Source organism: Paroedura picta, chromosome 14 (assembly GCF_049243985.1).
Source record: "Paroedura picta isolate Pp20150507F chromosome 14, Ppicta_v3.0, whole genome shotgun sequence".
NCBI classification, from domain to species: domain Eukaryota; kingdom Metazoa; phylum Chordata; class Lepidosauria; order Squamata; family Gekkonidae; genus Paroedura; species Paroedura picta.
In genome coordinates this window covers 39,239,226-39,266,697 of record NC_135382.1, presented here as the reverse complement: position 1 = coordinate 39,266,697, position 27,472 = coordinate 39,239,226, and the positions used below count along the sequence as shown (strand labels likewise).

The 27,472-nt window shown below is 56.8% G+C and overlaps 1 protein-coding gene across 2 annotated transcripts in view; it reads left to right on the top strand.

Annotated features, from left to right (window-relative positions):
- The first annotated feature begins 2,760 nt into the window (after window positions 1-2,760).
- GSE1 (Gse1 coiled-coil protein) overlaps window positions 2,761-27,472 on the top strand; it is a 262,796-nt gene continuing 238,084 nt past the window's right edge. Inside the window, exon 1 of one of the 2 annotated variants that reach the window (XM_077309973.1) lies at window positions 2,761-3,948. In XM_077309973.1, coding sequence (XP_077166088.1) covers window positions 2,965-3,948 — 984 coding nt within the window. In that variant the 5' untranslated portion in view covers window positions 2,761-2,964. The remainder of the gene's footprint in view (window positions 3,949-27,472) is intronic. The other variant, XM_077309972.1, reaches the window with a different exon arrangement.

The following is a 27,472-nucleotide window of genomic DNA, read 5'->3' as shown; positions in this document are numbered from 1 at the left end:
TCCAGGAGTTAAGGGATGTGGGGGAACATTTCAGGAGGCTTGGTCTAGTACACGGGTGGCCAAATTGTAGCTTTCCAGATGGATGACAAAAAGCTCATAGACTACATTTACCATGAGCCCTTGCCAGTGCCATGGAAACTGTAGTCTATGGACATCTGGAGAGCCAGTTTGGCCACCCTTGGTCTAGTAGCACTTTAGAGACCAACGAGATTTGGGAGATGTGGGGTTTTGATAGTTCAAAGGAGCTTTGACTCTGGAAAACTCATCCCCCCAAAATCTGCGTACCTGCAGGGCCAGCTCTCCCAGGATGCCCCCTTTTCAGCCCTGGCTCCTGCCTGGTGTTACGAATGGCCAGCAGAGAACAAAGTTCTGCAGGGGCGGCAAAATGGCCCTCTTCCACCCCCCTCCCGCCCCCGGAATTCCATCATGAGTCAATTAAGAAGGCACGAGGGCTGCGGGAGTGAAAATTGGTATAGAAATGAATTTTAAATTGCTTTCTATTTTATGATGATTTTAATAATGTTATTATGGGTTGTTATTACGCCTGCTTGCAGGGAGGGGTGGCCTAGAAACCAAAATATAAATAAAACAAAATAATAAAAAAGAACCGAAGAACTGTGGTTTTGACGATTAAGGGGAAAAAAAGGATAGATGTACAGAATAGGAAAAAGAGGGTTTGGCGATCTAACTAAAATAAATAAATAAATAAATAAAAAATAAGCACAAAGTAAGCGATAGCTTGTATTTGCCATGGATAAAACGGGAAGTCTTTGTCACTGGACCTCATTAGGGCTTCAAAGGTGAACCCAGCCCCTTGGCTATGAGCTCAGAGGAGACAGGCTAGGCGAGGATGCTGGGCGGGGAGTCTGGCCATGGCTGAAGCTCCCAAACAGCCTCCAAGGGCAGCCCCGGCCTGCAGGTCACTGTAGTAGCCCAAGCCAGCTCTCTCCCTGCATCAGCTGGGGCCGGGGAACACGTGGGGATTTGGGAAGTGGGCGGGGTTTATGGAGGGGAAGGGACCGAACGGCAGAATCTACGTTCTCCGGGGCAAATGCTCTGTAGCCTGGGGATGAATTACAGCCCCAGGAGATCTCCCTCCTCTGCCGGGAGGTTGGCAACTCTGTCTCCTGTGCCTCCTCTCCAGAGCTGGCTGCGTGCACGTGGGGGCTGCCCAGGCCTCTTAACGAAGGTCTGGCGCGGGGTCCGCCGGACAAGCCTCGGCCGGCTGTCTTTGCCGCGCGGGCCGTTTAGCTCCCGGTAAGCCGGGCGAGGGGACACTCCCCCCGGGGGTTAAGGAGCCCCCCTCCCCCCCGACTGAGAGGGGGCAGCAGCGGCCGCGGAAAAGCCCCCCGCGAGCCGCGCAATTCGGGCGCTCTGGCGAAGCGAGCAGAAGCGGCTCCTGTGGCTCCCCCCGCGGGCAGGCGCTGCGCCAGAGGGCTTCCCCCGGAGCCCGCCAGGACTGCCGCCAGCCCGCCCGCCCGCCCCCTCCCCACCCGCGGCAGAAGTTGGAGGGAGGGCGGGAGGGAGGGAGAGGCGGGGGGCGGCGGGGGGCTGGAAGCGGCCGGCCCCGGCAGGCGCCGCTGGTGGCGCGGCGGAGACCCACCTCCGGGGAGGGGAGATGGCGCTGCCGAGTTGGCCGCCAAACTTTGCACGGGCTGCAGCAGCCGCCGCCGCCGCGGCGCACGGCCCAAGTTGAGCTGCCGAGCGGGACGCGCCGCGCCGCCGCCTCCCCCCCAGCCCCCTCCGCCCGCCCGCCCCCCGCCCCCCCCCCTCGGCCAGCGGCGCCGCCAGGATGAGCGGCCAGCCCGGGGGAGCCTCCGGCCGGCGGGGCTGCGAGGCCTCCGGGCGGGCGCAATGAGCGGCTCTCCGGAGAAGGAGGCGCCGCTCTCGCGCAAGCAGCGGCTGATGGCCGCGCTGGCGGCCGGCGAGGAGCCCTCGGGAGCGGCGGGGTCGGCGGCGTCGGCGCTGTGCTGCTTCGTGTGCGGCGGCGGCATCAGCCGGGGCCAGGAGCAGACGCTGCAGGTCCGTCCTCCGCGCGAGCCGCCGCAGCCCTTCTTCCCCTTCCTGCAGCACCAGGAGCCGGCGCCCGGGGCGCGGGAGGTCAGCGCCGAGGGCTGCGCCGTGGTGTGCGCCGTGTGCCGCTGCTTCCTGGCCGAGCAGTGGGCCGCCTTCGAGCGGACGCGCACGCCGCTCGACAAGCGCATGTACTGGCTCAAGCGGCCCTACCAGTGCGACGGCCCGGCCGCCGGGGGAGGAGGCGGCGGAGGGCTCCGCAGGGCGCCCCAGGAGTGGAACCTCGCCTACGCGCTGGGCGCCGACGACCCCGGCCGCCCCCCGGACGACGACGACGACTGCGAGGACGACGACTGCGACGACGAGGACGACTCGGAGCTCTCCTCCCTCTCCGACAGCCTGTCCGAGGCCGAGGCGCGCTCCCCCGCCGCCCACATGGCCACCCCCGCCGGCCCCCGCCCGTGGAGCCACACGCCGCTTCCGCCGCCGCCCGGCCCCGAGGGGGCGCCCTCCCTGCGCCCCGGCAACGGCCTCCCGCCGCCGCCGCCGCCGCCCGCCGACCAGCCCCGCCAGAAGCGGCCGCGCCGGGCGCCCCAGTGGCGAGGAGGGGCCCGGGGCGGCGAGGCAGGCGGCGGGCGGCCCCCGCTGCCTCCTGGTGCTGCGGGCGGCGGCTCTTCTTCGGAGGACGAGCGCGACGAGGCGCGGCGGGAGGGCGGCCTGTGCCGAGGCCGGGCGGGGGCGGGGTCGGCGGGGGCGTGCTTCGTGTGCGGCTGCCCCCTCTCGCCGGCCTCGCGGCGCCGCGTCCACCTGCAGAAGCAAGAGGCGTCGTCGGGGGCGTCGCGCGGGGCGCCCTTCTTCCCCTTCCTGGGCCTGCACCGCCCTCCCCCGGGGGCGCTGCCGGTGAGCGCGGCGGGGAGCGCGTGGGTGTGCGCCGCCTGCTTCGGCGCCCTCATGCAGCAGTGGCAGAGCTTCGAGCTGGCCGGCGTGCCCGTCCTGCAGCGCCTCTACGTGGTGCCCCTCGACGGCCCTCCGCGGGAGGACGCGCCCCGCAGCAGCCCCCGCCCGCCCCCCGCCGCCGCCGCCGAGGCGTGCTACCTGTGCGGCCAGGAGTGCGCCCGGGAGGGCAAGGCCGTGGCGGCCCGGATCACCAACGGCAACGCCCGCGCCACCATGCACTTCCCCTTCCTCAGCCGCCTGCCCTGCCCGCCCAACGCCCGGGGCCCCGACAGGCACGGGGAGGTGCGCAGCTGCCGCCGCTGCTACGGGGTGCTGCAGGACCTGTGGGCCCTCTACCGGGCCTGCCGGAGCGAGGAGTTCATCACCTCCGTGCAGAGCTTCCTGGGACGCTACCACCAAGTCTTTGCGGCCGGGGAAGCCCCCCACCCGGGCGGGCACCCCTTGGCCTCCTCCGGCCCGGCCTGCGTCTGCTACGTCTGCGGGGCCGAACTGGGGCCCGGCCAGGAGTTCCAGCTCAGCGTCAACCCGCCGGGCCGCTTTGGCGAGAAGGAGCCCTTCTTCCCCTTCCTGACGGTTTACCCACCGGCTCCGCGGGCCAGGCCGGCCGACGCCACGGGGATCGTGTCCGCTTGCGTGCTGTGCCACCACGACCTCCTGGGGCAGTGGCTGCAGTACGAGGCGGCCAGCCCTCCCCACCCCAGCGGCGCCTGGTCCCGGCAGTACAAAGTGGAGACCTTCGTCTGCTTCTTCTGCCACCAGGAGAAGAAGCGGTGCCAGGGATTAAGGGCGGTGCGCGTTGCCCGGCTGCCGGTCTTCCTGTACTCCCTGCGGGCGCCGGGCACCTTGTTGGTGGACGATGGCAAATGGCTCACCCTCGGGGCATGTGCCGAGTGTGCCGCCCTGGTGGTTGCAGGCAAAGCGGCGGCACCCCGAGATCTCTTCGCTGGTCCTGCTGGGGCTCCGGCAACACTCCCGAAGGTAAGGCGCTCTCCGGGTTGACCTTTCGGTGTCTTTGGCAGGTACGGGACTTGCCCTTTGGCTGGGGAGGGGCGAGGCCAAACCTGCCTCCGCGGAGTCATGGATCCCATAGGTTGGTGCCCAGGTGCATAGGAGCGCCGGGAGGCCTTGGTGTGCTCAAAAGCAAACACTGATGCCAGCTCCTGCGAAGGCTCCTCCCGCTCACTCACGCCAGACCGGAAGCCGACAGGAACCCTCGGCCTGGCTTTATCCCGCTCAGTTGCTTTTCCAGCCCTCCCACCTCTGACTTTCCCCTTGCGGCGATTCCTGGGAATGCCCGTGCCTGGTTTGCCCTGTGTCTGAGAATATCCGGGGTCCCTGCTGGGAAGAGCCCAGAGGTGAGCCGTCTCCCTATTCGTTAGTGGCCCCCACGGTGGTGGGAGCCGGACTTTGAGGAAGTTCACGAAAGTTATGAGCCCCCAGCCCTACTCAGCCTGTTTGCCACTTCCAGGGTTAGCACGTGGCTGTAAAGGAAACTGGAAGTACGTCTCGCTGGCCGGGGATGGCTGGATGAATGGGCAAGCTTGGCTTTCCTCCCCGAGGGCAGCTTGCTTTTTCTGTCGAGCTCCAATTCATGCTTGTGTTGTTTCTTGGCAGCGCAGGGTGTGCGGATGGCCTGGCCGGGAGAGCCTTTGTGTGCTCAAAATGGACTGGCAGCCTTTTCTTCGGCTTTGTGGGTCACGCCCCGTTGAGGGGGTCTTGTGGGGAGGGGGTGCCGGTGGTGGCCGTGGGTCATCAGGCTGCCGAAGGGGGCTGAGAAAACAGGCTCACCGACTTGGCTGTTTTGCAGGCGCTGCTAGCGGACCTTGTCCCCGTTCTGTGCCACCAGGCTGGGGAAAGCTTTAGCAAGATGTCTGTGTGTCATCAGCATAGATTCTGCAAACTTGGCAGTTCAGGCCGCCCTGCCGTGACTCAAGAGAGCTCTTTAAAAACTAATGAGCAGAAGGTTTTTTTTAAATTTGTAGGCCAGGGTTGTGTAAATTCAGCAGGAGAGGGAGACTCCCCCGTCCCCCTTTGGGATGTTGTGGTTCAGCCTGTTCTGGAGGGCAGAGGCTGCCTTTCATGCGCATTGATAGACTGCTCTTGCTGGCGCATGAGAAGAGCCCTGCTGGAGCCAACCTATGGCCCACCGAGTTCAGCATGCTGTCTTGCCCAAAGGCTGTTCCTCCGGAGGGGCCAGCAGCAGGACAGAGTGCCTGAGGCCTTCATGAGAATACCAAAAGAGTCCTGCTGGATCAGGCCAGGGGTCCATCTGGTCCAGCATCCAGGCTCACACATTGCCCAGCCTCTTCCTTTGGAGGGCCCACAGCAGGGCATAGAGGCCAAGGCCCTCATAAGAACATCAGAAGAGCCCCCCTGGATTAGGCTAGTAGTCCACCTAGCCCAGCTTCCTATCTCACACAGGGGCCAGCCAGTTCCTCTGGAGGGTGTAGGGACTGAGGCCTTCTCCTGATGCTGCCTTCTGCCACTGGAATCCTGAGGTTGGCTGCCTCTGAACATGGAGGTTCCCTTCAGCCCTTGCTTTGAACTATCACAGATCTAAAATGGGACAAGGCCATTGGACAAGGAAAGCTCAGGATCATTTTTTTTGGGGGGGGGGAAGGGGCTTTCTATCTGGATCGGCTTCTTTCCTGTGCTCTGGAAACCCATCTTCGTAATCTGCTCCTTGGCTGTGGGAAGATGAGGGGAAAATGCTGGGGAGCTTGGTGAACTGGGACCTCTTTTGATTAGCACTTCCGTGGCCTTTGCTAGAAGGGGCAGCTGCTGCCTGTAAACCCACATTGGACCTGGGGGGAGGATGCTGCTAGGTGGGGATAAAGCGGGACCTAATAGTTGAGCTTGGCTTTGGAAACTGGAATCACAGTTTGAAACACTTGCTTGGAAATGAATAAGCCGTGAGCACAGCGGATGCCCCTTGGGAGCCTTGTAGCATGGGGGAAATACACTTCTTGGAATGTTTAATGCAGGGGGGGGATCAAGGTGGGTTGATGTGTGAGTCAGTTTGTAGTGGCAGGAAAGGAGAGTCCAGGAGCACCTTAAAGACCAACAAAATTTGTGGCGGGGGAGGAGCTTTCTGCCACAGATTTTGCTAGTCTTTAAGGTGCTCCTGGACTCTTTTCATATTTAATGTCTCTGCGTCATTGAACTGTAGAGAGCTTGGCTGCAGAATGCGACCAGAATGCCTGCTGAGCATGAGTGTGCCCTATTCGTCCCTCTGTGCTTGTTCTGCCCTGTTTCTCAGTCTGTTCTGGCTTGGGCTTCCTTTCCTTACCTTACGGGACGTCCTCCTTGTCATCTTCCTTGTCCTGAGCTTGATCCACCCAACTCTTCCCCCCATAAATCATTTTTGTTTACCCCAGCCTAACTGACAGTCCGCTTTCCTTATCGGAGCTGGACTTGCGAGCCTTTTGTTCTGACTGCCTTGTTCTCCTGAGAAGCTGAAATGTTTGGGAACATTCCTTGCCAGTGCACCCACTCAGCCAATCAGCACGAGAGCCTTCACAGCTGCAAAAGCACGGTGTAATTATATATGTTTGGGAAACGAGGATCGCCGCTGTTGGTTAGCAGTGTGTTTTGTAAGCGATAATATTCAGGTCTTCGGGCCCTTTTATCGTGGTCCCTGGTCCGTCTCGTCTTTACGCAGCTTTCCTTGAACTTCCCGGTCACGACTCCTTTGGTTGCTTGTTCCGGGGGAGGGAAGCAACACCGCTGTGCCTTTTTCGAAAGCCCCGGGGGAAACAACGATAAAACACAGTAGCTCAGTGGTGAATTCCAACAAGCACACTCTGTGGTGTGCAGCGTCTCTCTCTTCCCATGCATTCCCCCAGAGCTCTAGCCTGCTGGTGACTGAAGGTTTCTTCTCCCCCATAGCTGACAACGACCAACGTTTCATTTTTCTCTTGTGGTCTGCTGGGAGGTAGCCAAAGGAATCACCGATCCGGCACACAGCCCAACCTGCTTGCCTGCCTGCCCCGAGGGGTCCGAGACAAATTTGACTGGCAAGGAAGACAGGCTGGCACACAAGCCGTTGTTTTTTGCTGCGTCTGCAAACGGCTCCAAGGGCCGGGATCGATAAGGAAAAGCGGTCGATGAGATTGTAGAACTGCGAGGAACAGCAAAATTGGTTTAGCCGCCTGGCAGAGGGTTGCCAGCTCCAGGTCGGGAAGTTCCTGGAGTTTTGGGGTGAAGCCTGAAGATTTGGGAAGGATAAGGAGCTTAGCAGGGTCCTAGCGCCCACCCTTCGTGGCAGTCACTTTTCTCGACTAATCTCTGCAGCCCAGAGGTCAGGGGAAGTATCCTGCTCCCCAGCTGGAAGCAGATGCCTGCTAGAAGTGGCTAGGGATCTCTAGTGGAGACTCTCGCTCTCCTTACCAGACTACAGTTCCCAGGATCCTTTGGGGGAAGCCAGGACAGTTGCAGTGATACAAAACAGATAGGCGTTTGCAGGACAGCTGTGCCTGGCGTGTGTTTCTGCGGAGTGGTTTGCAGGCGCTGTGGCTCATGTGGATGCCTGAGGTCTGCAGGCTGCATCTCAGACACTGTTTTTTTTTTAATTAAAAGAAGGGGGTCTAGGCTTTGAAGAACCAGTGTGGTCTCACGGAACTTGATTTGGGGAGGCCTGGATTCAAATTCTGTCTCCTTGCATTGAGGTTCAGGGTTCGGGGAAGCCTAACTGACTCAATTCCCTCTCTTTAGAACGAGCTTCTCTCAGTTTGAGAAACATGGAGTTAAACAATACTGATATTTCAGTTGCCACGTCTGGTTGACATCTGCCCTGGAAGAGTGGTGTCGTTACAGACATCAGAAGAGCCCTGCTGGGTCAGACCAGTGGTCCATCCAGTCCAGCATCCCATCTCACTCAGGGGCCAACCACCTCCTTTGGAGGGCCAGCAGCAGGGCAGAGAGGCCGAGGCCGTCCCCTGAGAAGACCCTCAGAAGAGCCCTGCTGGGTCAGAGCAGGGAGGGTCCCTCCAGTCCAGCCTCCCGTCTCACACAGAGGACCAGCAGTTCCTCTGGAGGGCAGAGAGGTGGCAACTTGCCTTGATTTTGCCTCCTGGCTCTCTGTTTCGGAGGGTGACTGCCTCTGAATGTGGAGGCTCCATGGATAGACCTTTTCTCCATCAATCTGTCTAATCCCTTTTAATGCTGTCTATGCCTGTGGCCCTTTTCAAAGTGTCCAAGCAGGAAAACTCTTGTAAATGGGAAGATTAAAGGTTCTTTATGAACTCATTTGAGGCTACCTATGAGGGGAGGGGGCGTGTTTCTGGCAGCCCCTGTGGAATAAGGGACTGAGTGCCAGGCTGGAATTCCTGCTGGAGCTGGAGAGACCTGGGTTCAAATACTCTTTGACCGCCTGGGTACAGCTGGGAGGTTTGGGCTCACTTTTAAAAAAGGAGCCGTCCCAGCGGGCAGGTCTGCCTGAGGTTGTTGCTGGTTTTGCTCAAGCCGGCCTCCCCCCCCCCCCTCTCCCTGGCTAACGTCACGAGTGAGGAGTGCGAAGGAGGCTTTCGTTTGGTCCCCCCCCTCTTAAGCCGGCTGGGACAGCAAACAGGTGCAGCTTGAGTGTTTTACCCGCACATGAAGCCTTGCAGAGCTCGTCTGTCATCGCTCGGGTGTCAGCGGGAGACTCTCACATCTGTTTCCCTGCAGCATTTGTTATCCAGAAAGGAAGGGGCCTGGGAACAGGAGTCCAGCAGCAGAACACTCCATGGCCCCCGGCCACCCCCAGGGCTTGCTCAGGGATTCAGGTGGCGGCTCTGTCCCCCCCCCCCTTTTCTTGGGGCCTGCTTCACTTCAGAGCCCCTGCAAGGCTCCTGGGCCCTCCAGGCAAGGGGCACAGGGGGCTGCTGCAAGGGGCACAGGGGGGTGCCCCGTCAGTGGCGAGGGGGGGCCGTTCCTCCGCCCTGTCCTCTGGCGCGCTGCTGTGCCGTCAAACACCAGTTCCTGCTTGTCTTGGCAACGGGGGGAGCATCTGCTCTGAGAACGGCACATGGAAAAACTTCCACTTTGGCTCCCGCCCGGCTCGGAGTGTTGAACTCTGGGCTTTCCAAGTCTCTTTCACGCAGGGAGGCGAGCGCAGGGTGAAGGGGCGGCCAGGGAAGGTGGGAAGGAGCCCGGCCATGCCAGGAGAGGAAGGGAGAGCCCGTGCCAGGGGATTTGGTACACAACGTTCACCACCCCCTTCGATGCCCATCAGCACTGGGAGGTAGATGCTACTACTTCAGTGTGGAGTAGAAACACTCTACAGCAGGGGTAGTCAAACTGCGGCCCTCCAGATGTCCATGGACTACAATTCCCATGAGCCCCTGCCAGCATTCGCTGCTCCTGTTTAGGACTCCTCTCCTCTCTGTGAAATATTGGGCAATAATTGACCGTTGTCAAATAATAGGTGGTCACTTGCTGATATTTGACCGGTCAGTTGAGCGGCATGAGGCCGAACAAATATTTAAAATTCCTGGCTGCCAGCGTCCATTTTCTCAGGGCTGCGTGATGAGAAAACGGCATGACCCGCCCCCCCCCAAGTGTCCTTTCCCCAGCCTTGCTTCTCATCCAGACCCCTGAAACACAATTTCCCTTTGAACCCTTTCTGTTTTATTTTTCCAGTGGCTCAAGTCCAGGTGATGTTCCTGTGTCATGGATCCAGTCCAATGCTTTTGGAAAGGTTGTTTTGACTAATTGTTTTCCGTGTTTGTTTGGTGGTTCTTGTCTCCTATAGTCTACAGCAGGGGTAGTCAAACTGCGGCCCTCCAGATGTCCATGGACTACAATTCCCAGGAGCCCCTGCCAGCATTCGCCAGCGAATGCTGGCAGGGGCTCCTGGGAATTGTAGTCCATGGACATCTGGAGGGCCGCAGTTTGACTACCCCTCGTCTACAGAAAGGCCTTCTGGTTTCACATGCCCCGACCCAAGCTGCTGAAGAAGATTTGCTCTGAGAGAGGCAAAGGATGGGGCAATGTGCAATTGATTGATTGTTGACAGCTGAGTCTCTCGACAGTATGACCCGGATGTTTTCAACTTCCGTACAGGTCTGCATCTTTTGGATTGTGCTTTGTTAGTGTTGTGTCCCTCGTCCTGCTGCTGAGGACTTGCAGTGTAATTGACCAATGTGTTGCTAGATCCCCTCTGCCAGATCCAGTCAGTTTAAGCTGAAACTGACCAAGCTGGTGGGAAGATCGATCATTCGCTTGTGTGTATAAGTTGGGTTTAGGGGGGGGGGATTTTTTGTTTCAGTTCAGTGACCTCAGCATGCTGGAAACGTTGGGGGTGACACTCTGGCTTCTGGGCAAAGCTCGATGGTAGACTTTGCTTCAAACCATAGAGTTTCCCCCAGAAAAACAGAGCATCGCCTCCTGATGACCCTGGCTTGCCCGTGTCACTTCTGGGTGATGTTAGCACATTGCACCGTTCCTCCGGTTCGGGTGAGTTGGAGGGGAGTTTTTTTTGGGGGGGGGGGAGGTGCGTTCGGAAAGCAGAGACACCTTCCTGGACTAGTAGCTCAGGCAACTGTAGCAACTACTGAGGCATCCCAGTTCGCTTGGGGGAGGGATGTTCACGGGTTAGGAGAACTGGGGTGCCTGTGCTGTGACTGATCTCTGCTTCTCTCGATTACCTTTGAATTTTATGTCATTAGCATCTCCCCCAGTGTCCCATGCGGTTCACGCCCTGCTGATCCCCCAGCTTGGCATTTTCTGCTTCACAGCCTGATCTATGTCTTCATGCAGCATTTTTTGTTGCTGTTTGGGGCACGTATGCTTTGAGCAATGCAAATTTTACTCTGGACTAAAAACTGGTTAGTCCTTAAAGACTTCCCCTGTCCTTTTGCTGCGAGATACTCCCCCCCTCCCCCCCCATAAAAGCAGTTCAGGATTGAAACCTTTTCGTGTTGGGTGGGATTGCTTGATTGAGGGGAAAAGGTGGCTGGATGGTGTCCAGCGTGTTTAATTTGCAATCAGTGATGCTCCCTGTTCTTGTTCTCTGGCATCTCTTCCCACTCCAGAGATAGGGAATGCTCCCTCCTCTCCCCCCCCCCCTCGCCCGCTTTCATTTCCCCCTTTCCTGCCTCTTCTTCCCCCAGAGGACGACTCTCATGCGTCTGCCTCCTTGGCATCCCGGAGCCCATGCTGTGTGGCCGTGCACTGCAGCGTCCCAGGCGCTGGGCTGCCGTGGGGAGGGGGAGCCTGTTCCTCCCCAGGCCTGGGGACCGGTTGAGTGACAGCCCACGTGAGCTTCCTTCGCAGGGACCCAGTGCGGCGTTTAAAAGCTTCTCGGCTGGCTCTCCGGTGTGATTGATGGCGGCTGGCGGGCCCCAGCTGTGCGGTGGGTGGAAGGTCTGCAGTGTGGAGCAGCTGGGGGAGGGGGCCCGTGAAGGTCACCGAATGCCTGGGAGGCCCTGAGGGGAGAAAAAGAGCATCCGGGGATAACAGGGGCAGCTTTGCTGGAACTGGAGGGTCTTTCCTGCCCCGAGGACTGTGCTGTCCTGTAGAGATCGTGGCTGGGTTGTCTTTTTAATGGGGGATGGCGCGGTGGGTGCACCAGAGGGTTGCCAGCTCTGGACTGGGAAGGTCCTGGAGATTTGGGGGTGGGGGGGAGGGCTTGGGTCTGGGGAGTGTGGGGCTTGGTGAGAGAGCTCAGTGGGGTTAATGCCATAGAGTTCCCTTTCCAGAGCAGTCTTTTTCTCCAGGAACATGGGTCTCTATCACCCAGCAATCGGTTGTCATCTCTCGGGAGGTCTCCAGCCACGGCCTGGAGGAGGGCAGCTGTGTTTGCAGGCTTTGAAGGGCATTGCAGAGTCATGAAAGTTTGCATTCCCCAAAGCGTCCCTGCGGGGCTGCCCGTGTGGGAGGGAAGCGTAAAGTGCAGGCTTTGTGCTCAGCACAATTTCGGTTTAGGAAGGGTCAGAGCTTTTGCTTCCACTCAGCCTTGCCTTGATTGGCAAATGTGACTCTGGCAAGAACTCCGGGCCAGAGGAAAGAGGTGATGATTGTCAAGGTCCCCCGCTAACAGCCCGAGGGGACCCTTGGAATGTGCTGACTGGGCCTTCCATAATGCAGCAGGAAAGAGGTGCAGCACCTTAAAGAGCAAGGAAATTGGTGTCTCACAACAGCTCCTCCTCTGCCACCAGTTTCACGAGGGCCTAAAGTTCTCCTGGGCTCCTTTCTGATGCTGCAGACAGACAAGCAAGGCTGCCCATCCTGGTCTGTGTTGGATAAGTATTTGGAAACTTCAGTTCCGAAAGCAGTAGCCAAGGGTGTTTACCAATCCCCCCCACACACACACACACCTGGAGAGCATTTAGGGTTCAACCATTTATCAAATTCACCAGCTCCTGCTCTGGTTTCTGGGCACAGTTCAGGGCTCTTGAGCTTCAAAACCCCGAATGGTCTGGGACCATTGTCTGCCACCCCCTCCCCCCCATGATCTCTCCTCCGTGGTCTTCTTTTCCACCTTGTTTCAGGTGTCTCGTGCTTGGGTGCCTTCCTTTTCAGCCCCCTTTCATTCATCCCATGCAGCTTGAGTGCAGCCCACTTTGAAAGCTGGGGGGTCCCGATGAGTGCAACAATTAAGGAACCAGAGAAATACTTGGGTCGTGGGGAGGGTGGGCAGAGACTGCTGCCTGCGTGGTTCCAGAGCCCTGATTCTTCTCCTTTTGGGCGCGTAAAGTGCTGTGCATCAGCGGTGCTGTATTTAACAGAAACAGTAGCCTGAGCAGTAGCTTATAGTGAATGGACCCCCCCCCCCTTGAGATAATCGGCGTGGGTGTGCAGCCAAAATAAGCTGGGACTGGTCCTGGTATGCGCGAGGGACTCTGTTATCGTGGGATGCCGCGGTCCAGAACTAGCAGCCGGCGGGCCTGGCGTGTGTCAGCAAGCCGAAGATCCGTCCCCCGGCCTTTCCTAGCCATCTGCTCTGTTCTCTGGAGGAGTTGACCTCTGTGTAGACGCCTGAGAACAGCTGCTGGGGGACGCGGGGAGACAGTTTCCCCATTCATCGAGCGCTGGACGGAGAGATGGGCCTGCCCCAGTGATGTCATTGTCAAGTTGGGCCGTGGGACAGGGCCTCTTTGTTGGGCTGGCTCTGGGCGCGAGGAGAGCTGTCGCCTGGTGCGTGCAGTGCGCTGGGGAGTTCTCCTGCAACAGCTGGGAGCAGGAGGCCTTCCGAAAGCAGAATCCTTGGGGCTGGGTCATCGGCCTCGGCCTCCAGGATCTGCCAGGGAACTGCCACGGTTTGCTCCGGGAACGTCACCCGGGCAAAATGGGTTGGGGAGGGTTTGTGAGCTGTTGGAAGAGGAGGGCCCAGTGGTGCTGCTTAGCCCCAGACTTCAGAGAGGGCTGCGAGAGAGGTTGCTTGTTTATTTATTTATTTGGCTTATAGGCCGCCCTTCCTGACAAATGAGCCCCCACGGCTCACAAAGAACATCAAACGAAAACATCCCTGGTAAAATTGACCGTCCAGGGCCCATCGATCAGTAGCTAAAATGTTAAACCATCGGAAATGTCCGTCCAACAGCCCAGCTCTGCAGCTGGCTCCACATCCATGGGGCTCGCAACTGAGTTGGAAAGGAAGGAAAGGAAAGTGGGGCCAGCGAGGGGTGGGGCGGTAATAGAATTTTGGCACTCAAAGGCCTGGCAGAACAGATCCGTTTTACAGGCCCTGCGGAATTGGAATAAGCCCTACAGGGCCTGGATCCTGACCAGGTTGGAAAATTCCCTGGTCCTTCTTGACAGTAGACCCCCCGCCTTGGACAGGAACTCCCTGCTGGAGAGACGGCACCCAAGCACCCTCTCTGCTTTATGGCTACCCTTTGGATGTGTCATCTGACACTGTTAGGGACCAAACTGCCTTTCTCCTTCCTGCTGCAGAATTATCAATACCTTCAGTACCAAATCCACTTGGCTGACGTTTTAAAGATGAAATTTGTACCAAGAAAAAAGCTAAGCATATAAATTAACCGTCCTGGGGAGGGAGAAGTTGCTGGACCAGACAGGGGAAATGATTTTTTGCCACTGCAGCCTGGGAAAATGCCTGTTTTCAGCCTGTGCACTGTTCCGCGTCACTTTTTTGAGAACTAGAAACTTGAAGGTCTGTGATTCCTGGCATGCGACATGAACAACACTGTTTGGTGAAAAATGACAACTCAGAGGTGTCCTGATCAGGAATTTGGTGATCTGGGGGTGGGGCAGCGGGTGAGGCATACGACCCACGGAGCCAGAAAAAAAAGTTCATGCAAATGCACTTCATTTCCATAGTTCCCTTCACAGATTTGAGATTTTCTTGGCATGTGCTGTGGAGTTTGTTTTAGCTGCCTTCCAGTAATCTCTGCTGTGCATTCAAAGGAGTTCATCTCGAGGCATAAGAACCAGCTTTTGTTCCTGTGTTCTGCAGTACATGGACTCGGTCACAGCCCAGCCTGACAGTTATTTTCTTGGAAATCACCCTTGCTGAGTTTGGAGGAGGGGGCAAGGAAGGGAGCAGAAGGCTGTAACCTTAAGCGGATGCCTGGGGAGCCCCGCCCGCCCGCCCCGTCCTGCCCTTGTTTTCCTTCTATTCCTTGGCCTTCGGGCCAACCGGAGTGTCACAGGCCCGGCTTGCAGGCTCCCGTTAACCTCCCGAAATACTGCAGAGTGGGACCATTGAGTAAACAGGCCTTTGGAGGTGAGGAGGGATCCCAAGGGGCTTGGTGGCAGCGCCTCCCTTTCTCTCTTGCACAGCGTACCTGGCAGAAAGGAGGTGGCCCTCGAGGGAAGGCTCCGGGCGCTTCAGCTGCCCGTCTGCATGGCCTCGTTGGGCCAATAAGCCCTTGATGTCTTCGGTCCTGGTTCCTTAACAACGCTGGTGGGTTTGCACCAAAGGCCACTAGATGCTTGCGGAGTGACCAGGAGGGCAGGGGTTCTCCATACCTCTGGCTCGATCCCTGGCATCTCCTCTGAGGAGAGGACCCTCGGATTGCTAATCTCCAGGTGGGTCCTGCAGTTCTTCTGGAGTTATAGCTTTCCATTTGTCCCTGCTGAAGATCTTCCCTACCCTAGACTCCATCCCCCACCCCCACCCCAAACTGCACCTCCAGATCCCCAAAAATTTCCCAAACTGGACCGGGCAACCCTGGGCAGCATGGGTGCTCCTGTGTAGCCCTCTAGATCAGCCTTCTGCCGCTTGCCCGGGCCCTGCTGTGGCGCACCTGTGCTTCCTCTCTGTGGCACGGCTGGGTCCTGGTTTGGGGGGGGGGCTGTTGATGAGGTTTGGGGCCACCTGGTCCCTTCTCAGCAAGGTCCCGCTTGGCATTTCTCCCACCAAGCTGGGGAGCACCAGGTTGCTGCCGTTGTCTCCGCTGGCCTGCCTTTCGGAACTGGGACATTCTGATCCAACTCGGAGATATACTCCAGACATCCTGGCTGCGGCCTCTGCGGGGAGGGAGGCGGGAAGGGGGAGAGGAAAGCTCTCTGCACTTGTGTTTCTTCAGTTCCAGAACATCTGCAGAGGAACAAGCTGGCCTGGACTTCCTCCAGCTATTTCATCTGCCTGTCAGCCTCTCCCTCTCTCTGTAAGCGTGGTGCTGAAGGGTTTCCTCTTGGCCGCCCAGCGTTGGGTTATTGTGTGCATGGGTGTGCACACTTACACAAACTCACTCACTCACTCCTCCCTGTCTTGGCCAGTGAGGTTGCTTCACAGTTGGCCCAAGAGTCTGCGTTTGAATCTGGGAGTGAAAAAAAACCCCCTCCTATTGCAAATAAAAAAATATAAAAATAAAAAGCCATCAGCTCTTTGGCGCTGGTTCTTTGGTAGCCAAACTCAAGGGGTTGCTTAGTGGTATACAGTGCGGGGTTGTGGTTAGGGTGCTGGAATGTGACTTCATGTGCATGCATATGAAGCAGCTTTAGACCGAATCAAGGTTGCTGTTGTCTCTCCCAAGGGTCTTTCCCATCCCCTCCTGCCTGGGCCTTTTAACTGGAGATGCTGGGGATTGAACCAGGGACCTTCTGCATGTTAATCAGGTGCTCTAACACTGAACCACAGCCCCTCCCAACACACACGGAGCATAAAGAACCAGACCTTTGGTCCATTAAGGTCAGTTTTGTCTGCTCAGACTGACAGTGGCCCTCCAAGGTCTTTAACATCACCTCTTGCTACCAGGTCCTTCCATCTGGAGATGTTGGAGGTTGAACCGGGACCTTCTTCAGGCCAAACAGGTGCCCTTCACTCTTACACAGTCCCTCCTCAGCTCAGGCAAAACTGCCCCACATTGAATCCGACTCTTGGTCCATCTCAGTTTTGTCTACTCTGACCGGCAGCTGCTCTCCAGGGTCTCAGGTGAAGATCTTTCCCATCACCTCCTACCCTGCCCTTTGGATTGGAGATGCCCGGGATTGAACCGGGGAACTTCTGCCTGCCAAGAAGATGCTCTGTCAAGGCAACCCAGCCTGTCCTCCCAGCCAGCTCCTTGGGTTCAAATCTCCTGTCGCTCTTTCCTCCTTATAGTTAGATCCGTAGGGGGTGAATGGAAAGCTCCCCCCCATCCCATCCAGTCTGGGGTGAGGGTAAAGCAAGGCTTTCCCCCCAGGGGTTCATGAAACCCTGGGGTTTCTTGACGACCCTGGAAGGGTTTCCCAAATGCGTTGAGGGTTAATTCATTTTTAAAATATTGCTTAAAATTGTTAACATTCTGTTGGGTGCAATGACCATATATGGTCCAATCGACCTGCCCTCCCTCCCAAAATGACCAGCGATGGGCCTGGAGGGGGTGGGGAGGGGAGGGGAGGGGCCCCTGATGGGCGTGTCCACAGCTCTGCTTCCCCACCCTATTCTGCATGATTGAGCCACTTGTTCTCAACAGTAAAAAAGTTTTTAAAAGGCTGAGATAAAATGTTGGACTCGGGTCTGGGAATCCCAGGTCCGTATCCTCACTCTGCCACGGAAGTTTGCTGTGTGACCTTGGCCCAGACACACATTCTCGGCCCTGCCTCCCTTGCAGGGTGGTTGTGGCGATCCACCGGAGGGGAGGGGAGGAGAGCGATGCTCTCTGCTTGGAGTCCCCTCTGGGCAGAGAAGTGGGGCAGAAGCAAGACAAATAAGCCAAGGAGGCCATAGGTGGGGTCCTGCATCATTTGGGCCGGCCTTGGCGAAAGGCATCTGCAGACGTGGTGGGGTCAGTTCCGCCGAATAGCTTCCGACTCCCGGCAGCCCCCCAGGGGGAAGGGCCTCCGAAAATGTCTGATCGTTATCAGCCTTGTTGTTCACAACTTTTATTTGGGGACGTGCCTTTGGATGCGTGCAGCTGCCTGCAGCCCCCCAACCCTTAGGAGTTGCCTTTCTGGCCCCCTTTGATTGCATCCCCAGAGTCCTCTGTTGCTTTTTGGTCACGCCTGAGCTTCGAGTGTCTCGAATTCCTCGTTTCTATTTTGCCGTCTTCTTTCCCGGTTTCTGCTGGAGCCCCAGAAAGCATCCTATCTCAAGTCATTTCTTGCCCCAGGGCTAAGATTAGCTGTGACAACCGTGTGGAACACAAAGGGTTAAGCTCCCCCCCCTGCCGCCTTGATCCCCCCAGGAGAGACCTGAACCGCTGGCTGGTGCCTGCCATTCATAACACATCTGGCCTTTCCATTGATAACTTTGCACCGTCTTGTTTTTGGGGGGGGGGGCGAGGTGGTGTGCAGCCTCCTGCTCCTGGCAGGGCTCTCCCCCATCCCATCCCCACCCCGCCCCGGTTGTATTTATGACCAGCAGAGTGCTCATTCCCAGCCTGCTGGATGGCGGGCCAAGGAGGGGCTGTTTACAGGAGCGGGTGGCGCTTGGCTCCGGCCCCATCTTTGCACTGTGAGATGTTTATTCTCCAGCGCGTCCGCTGGCCCCGGCTCTGGGCTGTGTGGAGCCAAAGCTTTTCTGTGCCTGGGACGGGCTGGCGGCAGCACCGGTGGAGGGAGGGGGGGCTTGTCTGTGCTGTGGAAATTCAAGCGAAAGCCCAGAGGGGGGGGGAGGTTTCCTCGGACGCTCTTCCCCGCCGTGTGCCAGAAGAGCATCTCTCACCCTCTGCCTTCCCTTTTGCCGTAGCGTAGCGGCTGCGCCTCAAAGGATTTTGTTTTTTAAATCCCTTTCTGGGCTGGGATGCCCCCGGCAGAGGGTTCAGAAGGGACCCCTGATCCCACCTTCCCGCTTCTATCTTTGGGCTGACAGGTTCCCTTGGCTGGCGGAGGAATACGCAGAGCAAGGGTTGTGCAGCCATATTAAAGAGCAGATGAAGGTTTGTTTGGGAACTGACATCCTTGAGAGACGGAGGTGGGTTCCTGTGTCCTAGAACAGCGGTAGTCAACCTGTGGTCCTGCAGATGTCCATGGACTACAATTCCCATGAGCCCCTGCCAGCATTCGCTGGCAGGGGCTCATGGGAATTGCAGTCCATGGACATCTGCAGGACCACAGGTTTGACTACCGCTGTTCTAGAAGAAATGCCCCGAGGGGAACAATCTGGAGAGGAACAAACTGGGAATGATGCAGCAGGAGAGAAAAGGAGCTGACCTCACGATCCCAGCTAGTTCTTGCTGCCTTCTGGAGGGCCTTCCTTTCCTCTTTGTACACCTGTCAGGAAGTCGTCAGGTGTGTAGCCGTGTTGTTCTGAAGCGGCAACGTAAAGTTTGAGTCCAGGAGATCGCCAGGCCCCACCTGGAGGGTGGCAACTCAGACCCAAGAGGTTTTCTCAGCCCTGCCTTGCCCAGTTTCTCCTCTCCCTGGGGGATACTCAGGTGATGCGCTTGGAGGTGCAAGAAATACCTGGCGCCTCCCTGCTTTGGATAAGGACCGCGGATCCTTCTTTCTCTCTTCTGGCCTCCGTGTTTTGAAGAAGAACCCTACAGCCTAAACAGAGCTCTCTTCTCCTCTGCTGGCTGCAGGACATTTTGCTCGGGAGGGATGGCGGCTGTCAAGCTCCAGGTGGGCAGGGGTAGTCAACCTGTGATCCTCCAGATGTTCATGGACTACAATTCCCATGAGCCCCTGCCAGCGACCGCCAGCAGGGGCTCATGGGAATTGTAGTCCATGGACATTTGGAAGATCACAGGTTGGCTACCCCTGCTCTGGGGGCTTTTCCACACCAGTTAAATGTAGCGTCAGGCTCACCTCCTGAAGACGCTGGATTCCGGGCGCTACACATGACGTCACCCACGTCCCGCGTCTGGCCAGCAGGTAAACAGCCAAAGGGGCCGAAAGGGCCGGCATGGAACGGTCCACTCAGACCGAACCGGGTATGCCACGAGGCTGGAGGGGTCTCCTGGGCTTGACTGCTGAGGCGGAATGCTTGAAGGGCACCCTGAGGTTGGGGACCCTCAACGTGGGGCTGCTTCAAGGTAGGCGATGCGTGTGCCAGTGTAGCAAACAGAGAGGGGGCCAGACCGAGGGCATGACAAGCCCACAATCGGGATGGGCAGCGGTGGGTGAAGACAAGACTTTGGAAAGGTTATCCTGTGCGGAGAAAGTTGGCATGCGGCCCCCATGGGCTCGACCCCCTGTCCTCCCACGGCTCTCCCTCCTTCTCTGTAGCTTTCCTTCCCTGTGGCTCGGCCCCCTTCTGTGCTCAAGGAATCACCCAGGGGCTGTGAAAGCCCAGGTACCTTCCCGCCTCCCTCCTCTGAACCGAGTGACTATGTCTCTCACATTTGTGCCAGGCTGCAAAATAACAGATGCAGCATATTCCTGGGTCAGCTCTTCCCACCTGGGAACCATGAATGCTATTTCGGCTGCTGAACCTTCTGTCCTGCAGTCCCCGAAGGGAGGGGGAGCAGCCAATGTGCAGTTAGCAGCATCTCCTTGCCGCATGCATGCTTTTAAAAATGTGAAACAAAATTTGAGTCCAAAGGCACCTTTAAGACCAACAAAGTTTTATCCAAGGCATGAGCTTTAGGGTACACACACACTTGTTCCAGGTCTGAGGAAGTGTGCTCACACCTTGAATAAAACTTTGTGGGCCTTAAAGGTGCTCCTGGACTCAAAGGTTGTTCTGCTGCTTCAGACCAACACGGTGTCCCACCTGAGTCTTTTTAAATGTGTTTTTGTATGATCCTCCCGCAGTCCTCACACATTGACCTCCCTGATGCTTCTGGAGGGGTCTTCTGACCTACAGGAGCACAACTTAGGAGGGGCCTTGGAAGGCTATAAAGGGGGAGGGAGGGCTGCCAGCTGCCCATTATTTAGCCCACCCCGCTGTGTGTAGCATCCAATCCTACATTTACAGACCCTGTAAAGAGGACAGAGCCTCCTTTGCCCGTAGTTTCAGAGGAGACATGCCCAAGAGCAGAACTTTAGCCTCTGTCTTGAGATAAGAACCCTGTGTGTGGGGTGGGTGGGTGGATGGAGGGTTGCTGACGCAGGAAAGCTCCCACCCTGCCACATGTCTTCAGGGTGCTCCTGGGCTCTTAGTCTTTTCTGCTTCTACGGACAGACTAACACAGCTGCCCATCTTGACCCGCAAACCTGCCTGGCTTCTAAGGGGCCACCAGACGCGCATCTAACTGTGAACGGTCGAGGAGAGTCTTCCAGGGCCTTCCCTGCTGCTGCCTGCGGAAGTCAAGCCAGGTCTCCACGCTCCGTGCAGGGATCGACCAGGAAGACCCCTTTGGGTAACCCCGTGTTCCCTTCTCAGCTCACATTGAGATGCAGTGTTTTGGTGTCTGGATGTAAAAATAGCAGTGAGCTTGAATGTAGGAGCCTGGGCTGGGATGTGTGTGTGTGGGGGGGGGGGGGGGAGCGACCGGCAGGCAGGGGGGTGTTGGTGGGGAGGTCCAGTTTCTTCTTTTCCTGGAGGAATGAGGGCAGCCACATGCTGCTGGGGAGGGTTTGGCTGGTAGAGGCAAGCAGTGGCTCCAGGCAGGCGAGCAGGCGTCCGCGCAGATGGAAATTTGATCACCCACGGCTCAACAGATTGTTTGACTTATTTTAAAATCAAGCAGATGGCTGCAACAGGAGTTTGTTTAAGTTCAGCTCCGAGCCGGGCCCGTGGCCAGTGTTCCCGGGGCAGGCGTGCCAAAAATTCTTCAATGACTTTGGTCATCAAACCACCTTTCCCCCTCCCCTGCTGAACTTGGATACACACACACAGGCTCTCCCGCTCTTCTTGTTTTTTCCTTTCCTCGTTTCCTTGTCTTCAAAACTGACTTTCTGCCCTTTTCCCCCTTTGAGAAAAGAGAGAGAGAGAGAGAGAGAGAGATCCCACAGAGCTGCAGCTCATCTCCAAAGCGTGGATTGTGGCCCGTGATATCTTTAATAGGCTGGCCTCACACACGTTTGATAATGCACTCGGCAAGGCACTTTAGAAATTCCATGCACTTAAAAGTGAACTGGATGCGCTGAAAGTCTGCCATCCAATGTTCACTGAAGTCAGAGGGTCTAGAAGGGTGTGATCCTGCTTAAGGATGGACAGCACTGCAGCCTAGGGCCAGGCCATGTCAGGGGCCACTGAATTCTCGAGGGGCCTTTAGATTTGTCCACAGTTTCGTGGCAAGCCAAGCCTGAGTTCCATGATTTCTACCCCAAGGAGATGGCTTCAGAGGGGAGCCCTGTTGGTGTGCAGTGGGAAAGCTGGATTCGAGTCCAGGAGCACCTGGTGACCAGCAAGGTTGTGGCAGAATGAGCAATTGACAGTCAAAGCCCCTCTGAACCTTCTTGATTTCTGAGGTGCTGCCAAACTCGAATCCAGCTCCCACAAGGCGGTGGCCTGAGTCCTGTCTTCGGTTCCTTCCTGCCCTTTTCTCCACGCAAGGCTCTAGTAGTCGGACAAAGGGACGGGCTGCCTCTGAGATTCCTTGCCCTTGCGCAGCCGCAGCATCGCCGGGAAGCAGATGAAAGGAAGGCGGAGGGCTTGTCATGCAGCTCTCTCCAAGGTCACCGGTTCAGGCGCCTCCTTCGCAGCTGGGGATTCCTTTGCTTGGAGGAAGCAGCGCCTGGGGTCCTGGAGGCCTCGGAGCCGGGGCTGGCCTGTCCCAGTCCGCTCGGGGTGTGTGTGTGTGTGTGTTCCTGCAGCTCAGACCACTGTTCTCTTTAGCTCCCTGCTGGCTCCTGGTATCCACAAGAGGCCTTTCCTCGCAGGAGACTGAGCCTGGGGCCTTGTGTGTGCAATCATGACTTCAGACCGCTTTCTCATGCAAGAGAGCTCAAGTTGGAGAGGGGCCGTGGCTCAGGGGGAGAGCTTCTGCTTGGCATGCAGAAGGCCCCAGGTTCGATCCCCGGCATCTCTAATTAGGAAGGGCCAGGGAGGAGGTGATGAAAGGGACTTCTGCCTGAGGTCCTGGAGAGCAGCTGCCTGTCAGTGTAGGCAATGGATGGAACCGGGGTTTGGTTCAGTCTAAGGCAGCCAGCTGCATGGGAGAGTTCCGTTCAGGAGGGGGGCTATGGCTCAGTGGTAGAGCACCTGCTTGGCATCCAGAAGGTCTCCAGTTCAATCCCTGGCAGCATCTCCAGTTAAAAGGACCAGACAGGAGGGGGTGTGGAAGATTGCGAGACCCTGGAGAGCAGCTGCCGGCCTGAGTAGACAAGGCTGACCTTGATGGACCCAGGGTCGGATTCAACACTGTGTGAACAGTTGACAAGCGGGAATTGCCAGATATCGTCTTGGCGTGTTGTGAGGGCCGGCTTACTCTAGTGGCTAAGAGCAGCGGCCTGTCATCCGAAGAGCCGGGTTGGATTGCCTGCTCCTCCACCTGCAGCCAGTCACAGTCCCTCTTTCCCCAGTCAAGTAGTCCTTCTCCACCCTGCCCGGGATGGCCCAGGCCAGCCTGATCTCATCAGATCTCGGGAGCTGAGCGGGGGCGCACCTGGCTGGTATTTGGATGGGAGAACACCCGGAAAGTCCAGGGCTGCCAGGTAGCGAGTGGCAGGCGACAGCACGCCATCTGGGTTCCTCTCTTGCCCTGACGTGGATGGCTCAGGCTGGCCTGATCTTGTGGGAGTTTGGTGGTTGGCTCTGGTTAGTATTTGGGGGACTGGCAGAGCCTCTGCTTGGCATGCAGAACGTCCCGGGTTCAATCCCCAGCATCTCCAGCTAGGGAAGAGGTGGTGTGGAAGGCCTCTGCCGGAGTCCCCGGTCCCTGAGACAGGATTGACCTTGATGGACCAGCGATTCAGCATAAGGTGGCTTCATGCAAAACCTCAAAGGCCTCTACACCGAGGCAAGCAATGGCAGACCACCTCTCCAGGCCTCTTGGCTTGAAGGGGGTCAACATTAATCAGCTGTGCCTTTGCAAGACATTCCACGTCCGATCCTTTTGCAGCAGGCCTTTGGGAAATAGGGTTTTTTAAAAATAGGTTTCTCTGTGCGGACTATAAATAACATAAGCAAGAGGTAATTTGCGGTGCAGCTTTGTTCTGTTCCTATCGCGTGGCTTATCAAATTGGCTCTCTGTTAATCTTGCAACACACCGGTGGACTTTTCTATTGAAAAGCGTTATTTTTAATTTGTTAAAAAATGTTGAAATAGATCACAGGGCTCGTGCAGTCATCTGTTTGCTTTAACAGGCCCATGCCTCACCTGTCGGCTACAGACTCCCAAGATGTCTTTCTTTGTGGGTGGGGGAGGATAGGAATTAAGCAAATGGTGCAGGACTGACATAATGTTGTGTTCTTTCTTAGTCTAGCACTTTTATCCTTCTGTTTTTAACGTGGAACTTAAGTTATTCTTGAATTACTTTTAAGCTACCTAGCCTGCAAGATGGAATTCTGCTCCCATTGTTCCTTTTATATTTTCTCCACTAAAGGGTGGGTGGCTGTGTGTTCCTTAACAGGCCAGAAATTTGGCACATGGGATCGTTGCATATTAGCCCCTGTTCACCTGGAAAGCCTTTCTCCGTGTCCCTTGCGGCCCCTCAGACCCAGGGCTGTTAGGGAAAGACCCTGGACCAAGCTGCATTTGTTATGCGCCTGCAGTTTTCAGAGGCTGGTGGCCTTTTGTGGGGGGAGCTGTGGTTGACCCCTGGAAGACGTTGAGGGGAGTCCTGAGTCAGGTGGGATGTGGGGGGGGGCAGGCATCATGTTAGAACAGAAAAAGTGAACACACACTTCCGGCTTTTAAGAGGGGGGTGGTGGTGGTTTAATTAATGCAAGCCCTCGGTGGGTGGGTGCTCATTCTTGTGAGAAAGGAACACACGGACTCCTTGGAAGGAGGCTGGCGGTTGGACTTCGACCCTTCCTCCTGCGTGGTCCAGTGCATTGGAATCCTGCATGCCTCGGAACAGGAAGGAAGACCCAGGACACCGAAGATCACCTGGAGGTTGGCAACCATAGATGTGACCCAACCGTGAGAGTCAGATGATTAAAAGCCTTGTGCAGTTGCTTCATTTGATTAATGCATTAGAAAAGAATGCTGGGGAGGGGCTTTGGGCCTGAGATGCAGGTGTAGAAAGAGGGGATATGTCGGGCTATCAGGAGCAGGCAGGAAGGCGGAGGGTCTAAAAATCCTAGAATCATAGAATCATAGAGTTGGAAGGGACCTCCTGGGTCATCTAGTCCAACCCCCTGCACTATGTAGGACACTCACAACCCTATCGCTCATCCACTGGAATGTGCCTTGGGTGGGGTCTGCTCGAGGTACTAGATCTTCTGAGCATGTGCAAAGTGCCTGCAGCCTCTGAATAGCTAACCCCTTCTACACCGTAAATGCATGATTACTAAATGCATGAGGAGGAGTAGAGGAAGGATTGTGGAAGAAAGTCAAGCTTTGGGTGCCAAAGCGTTGGACTTTGGCATCTGTCCCACAGGCCCTAGGGCAGGGGTGGCCAAAATGTGGCTCTCCAGATGTGCGTGGACATTTGGCAGAGGCTCATGCGGCCACCCCTGCCCTAGGAGGTTTCCGCAGGGCTCTCTTTTGCAGAATTTACTAGGAATTCCTTGAACTTTTCTCTGCAGCCATAAGGACTAGCAACTTGCTTGCCTTTAATTTTGGAGGGAATGCTGGGAAACCCAAGACGCAGACCTGGGCCGTGAGCACCACATCCCGGGTCTTCCCGGTGCCAAGGCTGATTCCTGGCTCCCGCCACCCCCTTTTGATGAATCGTGACCCGTGGTGCTTGTGTGGTTTTCCTGAACAGCTTAAGTCTCCGGGATGCCTGGGCTGCACCACAACATCTGTTTTTGACCGCCGCTTGCAAGAGATGCCTGCCTCTCCTCTCCTCTCCTCTCCCCCCCCCCCAGTTGTCCATCTGGATGGCCTGGCAGAAACGTGTGAAACGGTTTGTCTGGAAGGTCCTGGAGCCGAGAGAGTCTGCTGGCCCAGCCTTTCCCGGACAGATTGTTCCGCGCTGTGGCAGCCCAAATATCCTCCTTCCTTCCGCTTCCCTCCTCCCCGGGTTCCCTGCCATGGAGCTGCAGGCTCCCGACGGCTGCCGCGGGCTCCGGCCGCAGATGGCCGGGGAGGGGACGGCGAGAGACACCTTGTCTGCTCCTGATCTGGACACCAGAAGCCAATTACGGGCCGAGAGACCCTTTCAGAGGCAGCAGATGGGGAAGGCCGTGCCGCAGCGCCACAGTAGCGCGGAGGGGCTGCCTCGGAACGGCTCTGCCTGCTCCTAACGTGTTTGCAAATCCGCTCCAGCTGCGAGGATTAGAGCCAGCATCTGGCTTGCTTTAGAATAGTAAAACAAAGGGAGTTTCAGGCGCCGCGCTGGGGGCGGCCGGGGGCTGGGGCTGCGCACTGAGGTGAAACTGCTGGGAAAATATGTGGTGATAACAGCAGCGCCCCCCCCCTTCCCCAGCGAGCTTTTACTAGCCAATAAAGTGAGCTTGGATGGAGCTGCATCCTGGGGGGGGGGGGTTAGGAGCTGAGCCCAGTTCCTGACAGGCGGGGGCCAGATTGCTGAATGTGCTGGGGGGGGGAGATCTGTCTCTGGAGAGAGGCTCAGGGAGGGGTGCTTCTGAGCATGTGCAGAGCGTGTGCCCACCGCTGAATAACTATTATTATTAGATAGATAGATGCAAGCGTGTCGCTGTCCAACAGCACCTTTAAGGCCAACGAAGATTTATTCAAGGCGGGAGGTTTCGAGTGCATGCACAGAGTGCTCAAAGGTGCTATTGGGCTCTATTTTTTGTATCATCATTATTATTATCATGACTGCTAGTACGACATTCATTTTTCCACCCTGTCTCGCGAGACTCAGGAGACTAGCCGAAAATGGTGCCCACAGAGGCCTTTCTAGGCATTTTTAGAGAGCAGCTGGGGCTTTTGCCCACGGGCTTCTGATGCGCCATGGGAGAAAGGCACTACCCACACAGCTACCCTCACAGCGCAAGGAACTTAGCTGTGCGGCCGGGGGTAACCCGTGGCAGTCGCTGGATCTCCTCCTCCTCCTCCTGTGGCAGCTACTTTTTGTGGCTTCCGTTTTGTGGTTGCGCTCACCACGCTGTGGTTAGAATTCTAAAGGTGTCTGCAGACTCAGAAAGGTTGGGGACCCCTGAACAAGCCCCTTCTGCACCAGACGCGCATGTGAAAGATGCAGGGAGAGGGCTATTGGCGATAGAATCACAGAGTCGTAAAGGGGCTACAGAGGCCATCTAGTCCAACCCCCTGCTCATTGCAGGGGTAGCCTCAGGCATCCCTGACAGACTGCTAGGAGGTCCTCACACCTCCCTAGGTGGGGATGTGGTCTTACTCTGGGCCTGTGGGCGTTTAGTAGGTAAGCAGAGCCCCCCTGGGTGCAGCCTGTCAGCGTGCATGTAGGGTCAGTGTGTACAGTAAGGCAGAGCCACTGGTTTGTGTTTATAGGCACAGGTTTATGGGATGTGCTAGGCTGGGAGCCGCAATCTCACACGCTCAGTAACCGTACTATTGTTTGTGTGCATTCCACAGACGCACTGTACCTGTGTCAGTAGGCGTGCTTCCTCCTGAGGAATGCTTGCTGAGAAAGCAACATCACAGCTTTTCCTGCAACAAACAAACAAACAAACTTTCTACTGGGCTTGAGCTGTGAAAAGAGGTTGCAGATTGCATGGGCAGAGTCTGAGGAAGCGGTGGGTGTGCATGCACAATGTGTGTACGTGTATTCATGTGTGCACGCGCATGCAAGATTAAACTGCTTCTTACAAGGATGCCCCGTGTAACCTTTTTCGTGCTTCTCCAGGATGGCCTCTTGCAGAATACATTATGCAAAAACTACAGATATAAACACCCACTTTTTGCATCATGGTTGCAGATTGTGGCATCCTCTTTTCTTTGGGTCAGAATTTGCTCTGTCTTGTTATTAGCGTGTGGAGTACAGCCTAGGAAGGAAAAAGCAGACAGATCAAGGGCATTTGGGATCAGGAAGGAGGGACCCCAGGGCGGGCTTTGAGCCTGGTGTACGGAGGAAAGGAACCGCTAGCAGAGAGGAAAGAGGGCCGAATTCTGTCCCATCATTCATACTGCCCCACTATTTATCTGGAGAATCCCCGAGAAGCCCTTCTGTGGACTGTGGTCTGTTCTTTATGGGTGGAGGGAAAGTATTCTGCGTGTGCCCAGAGGCACTCTCATTTTCCGCAAAGT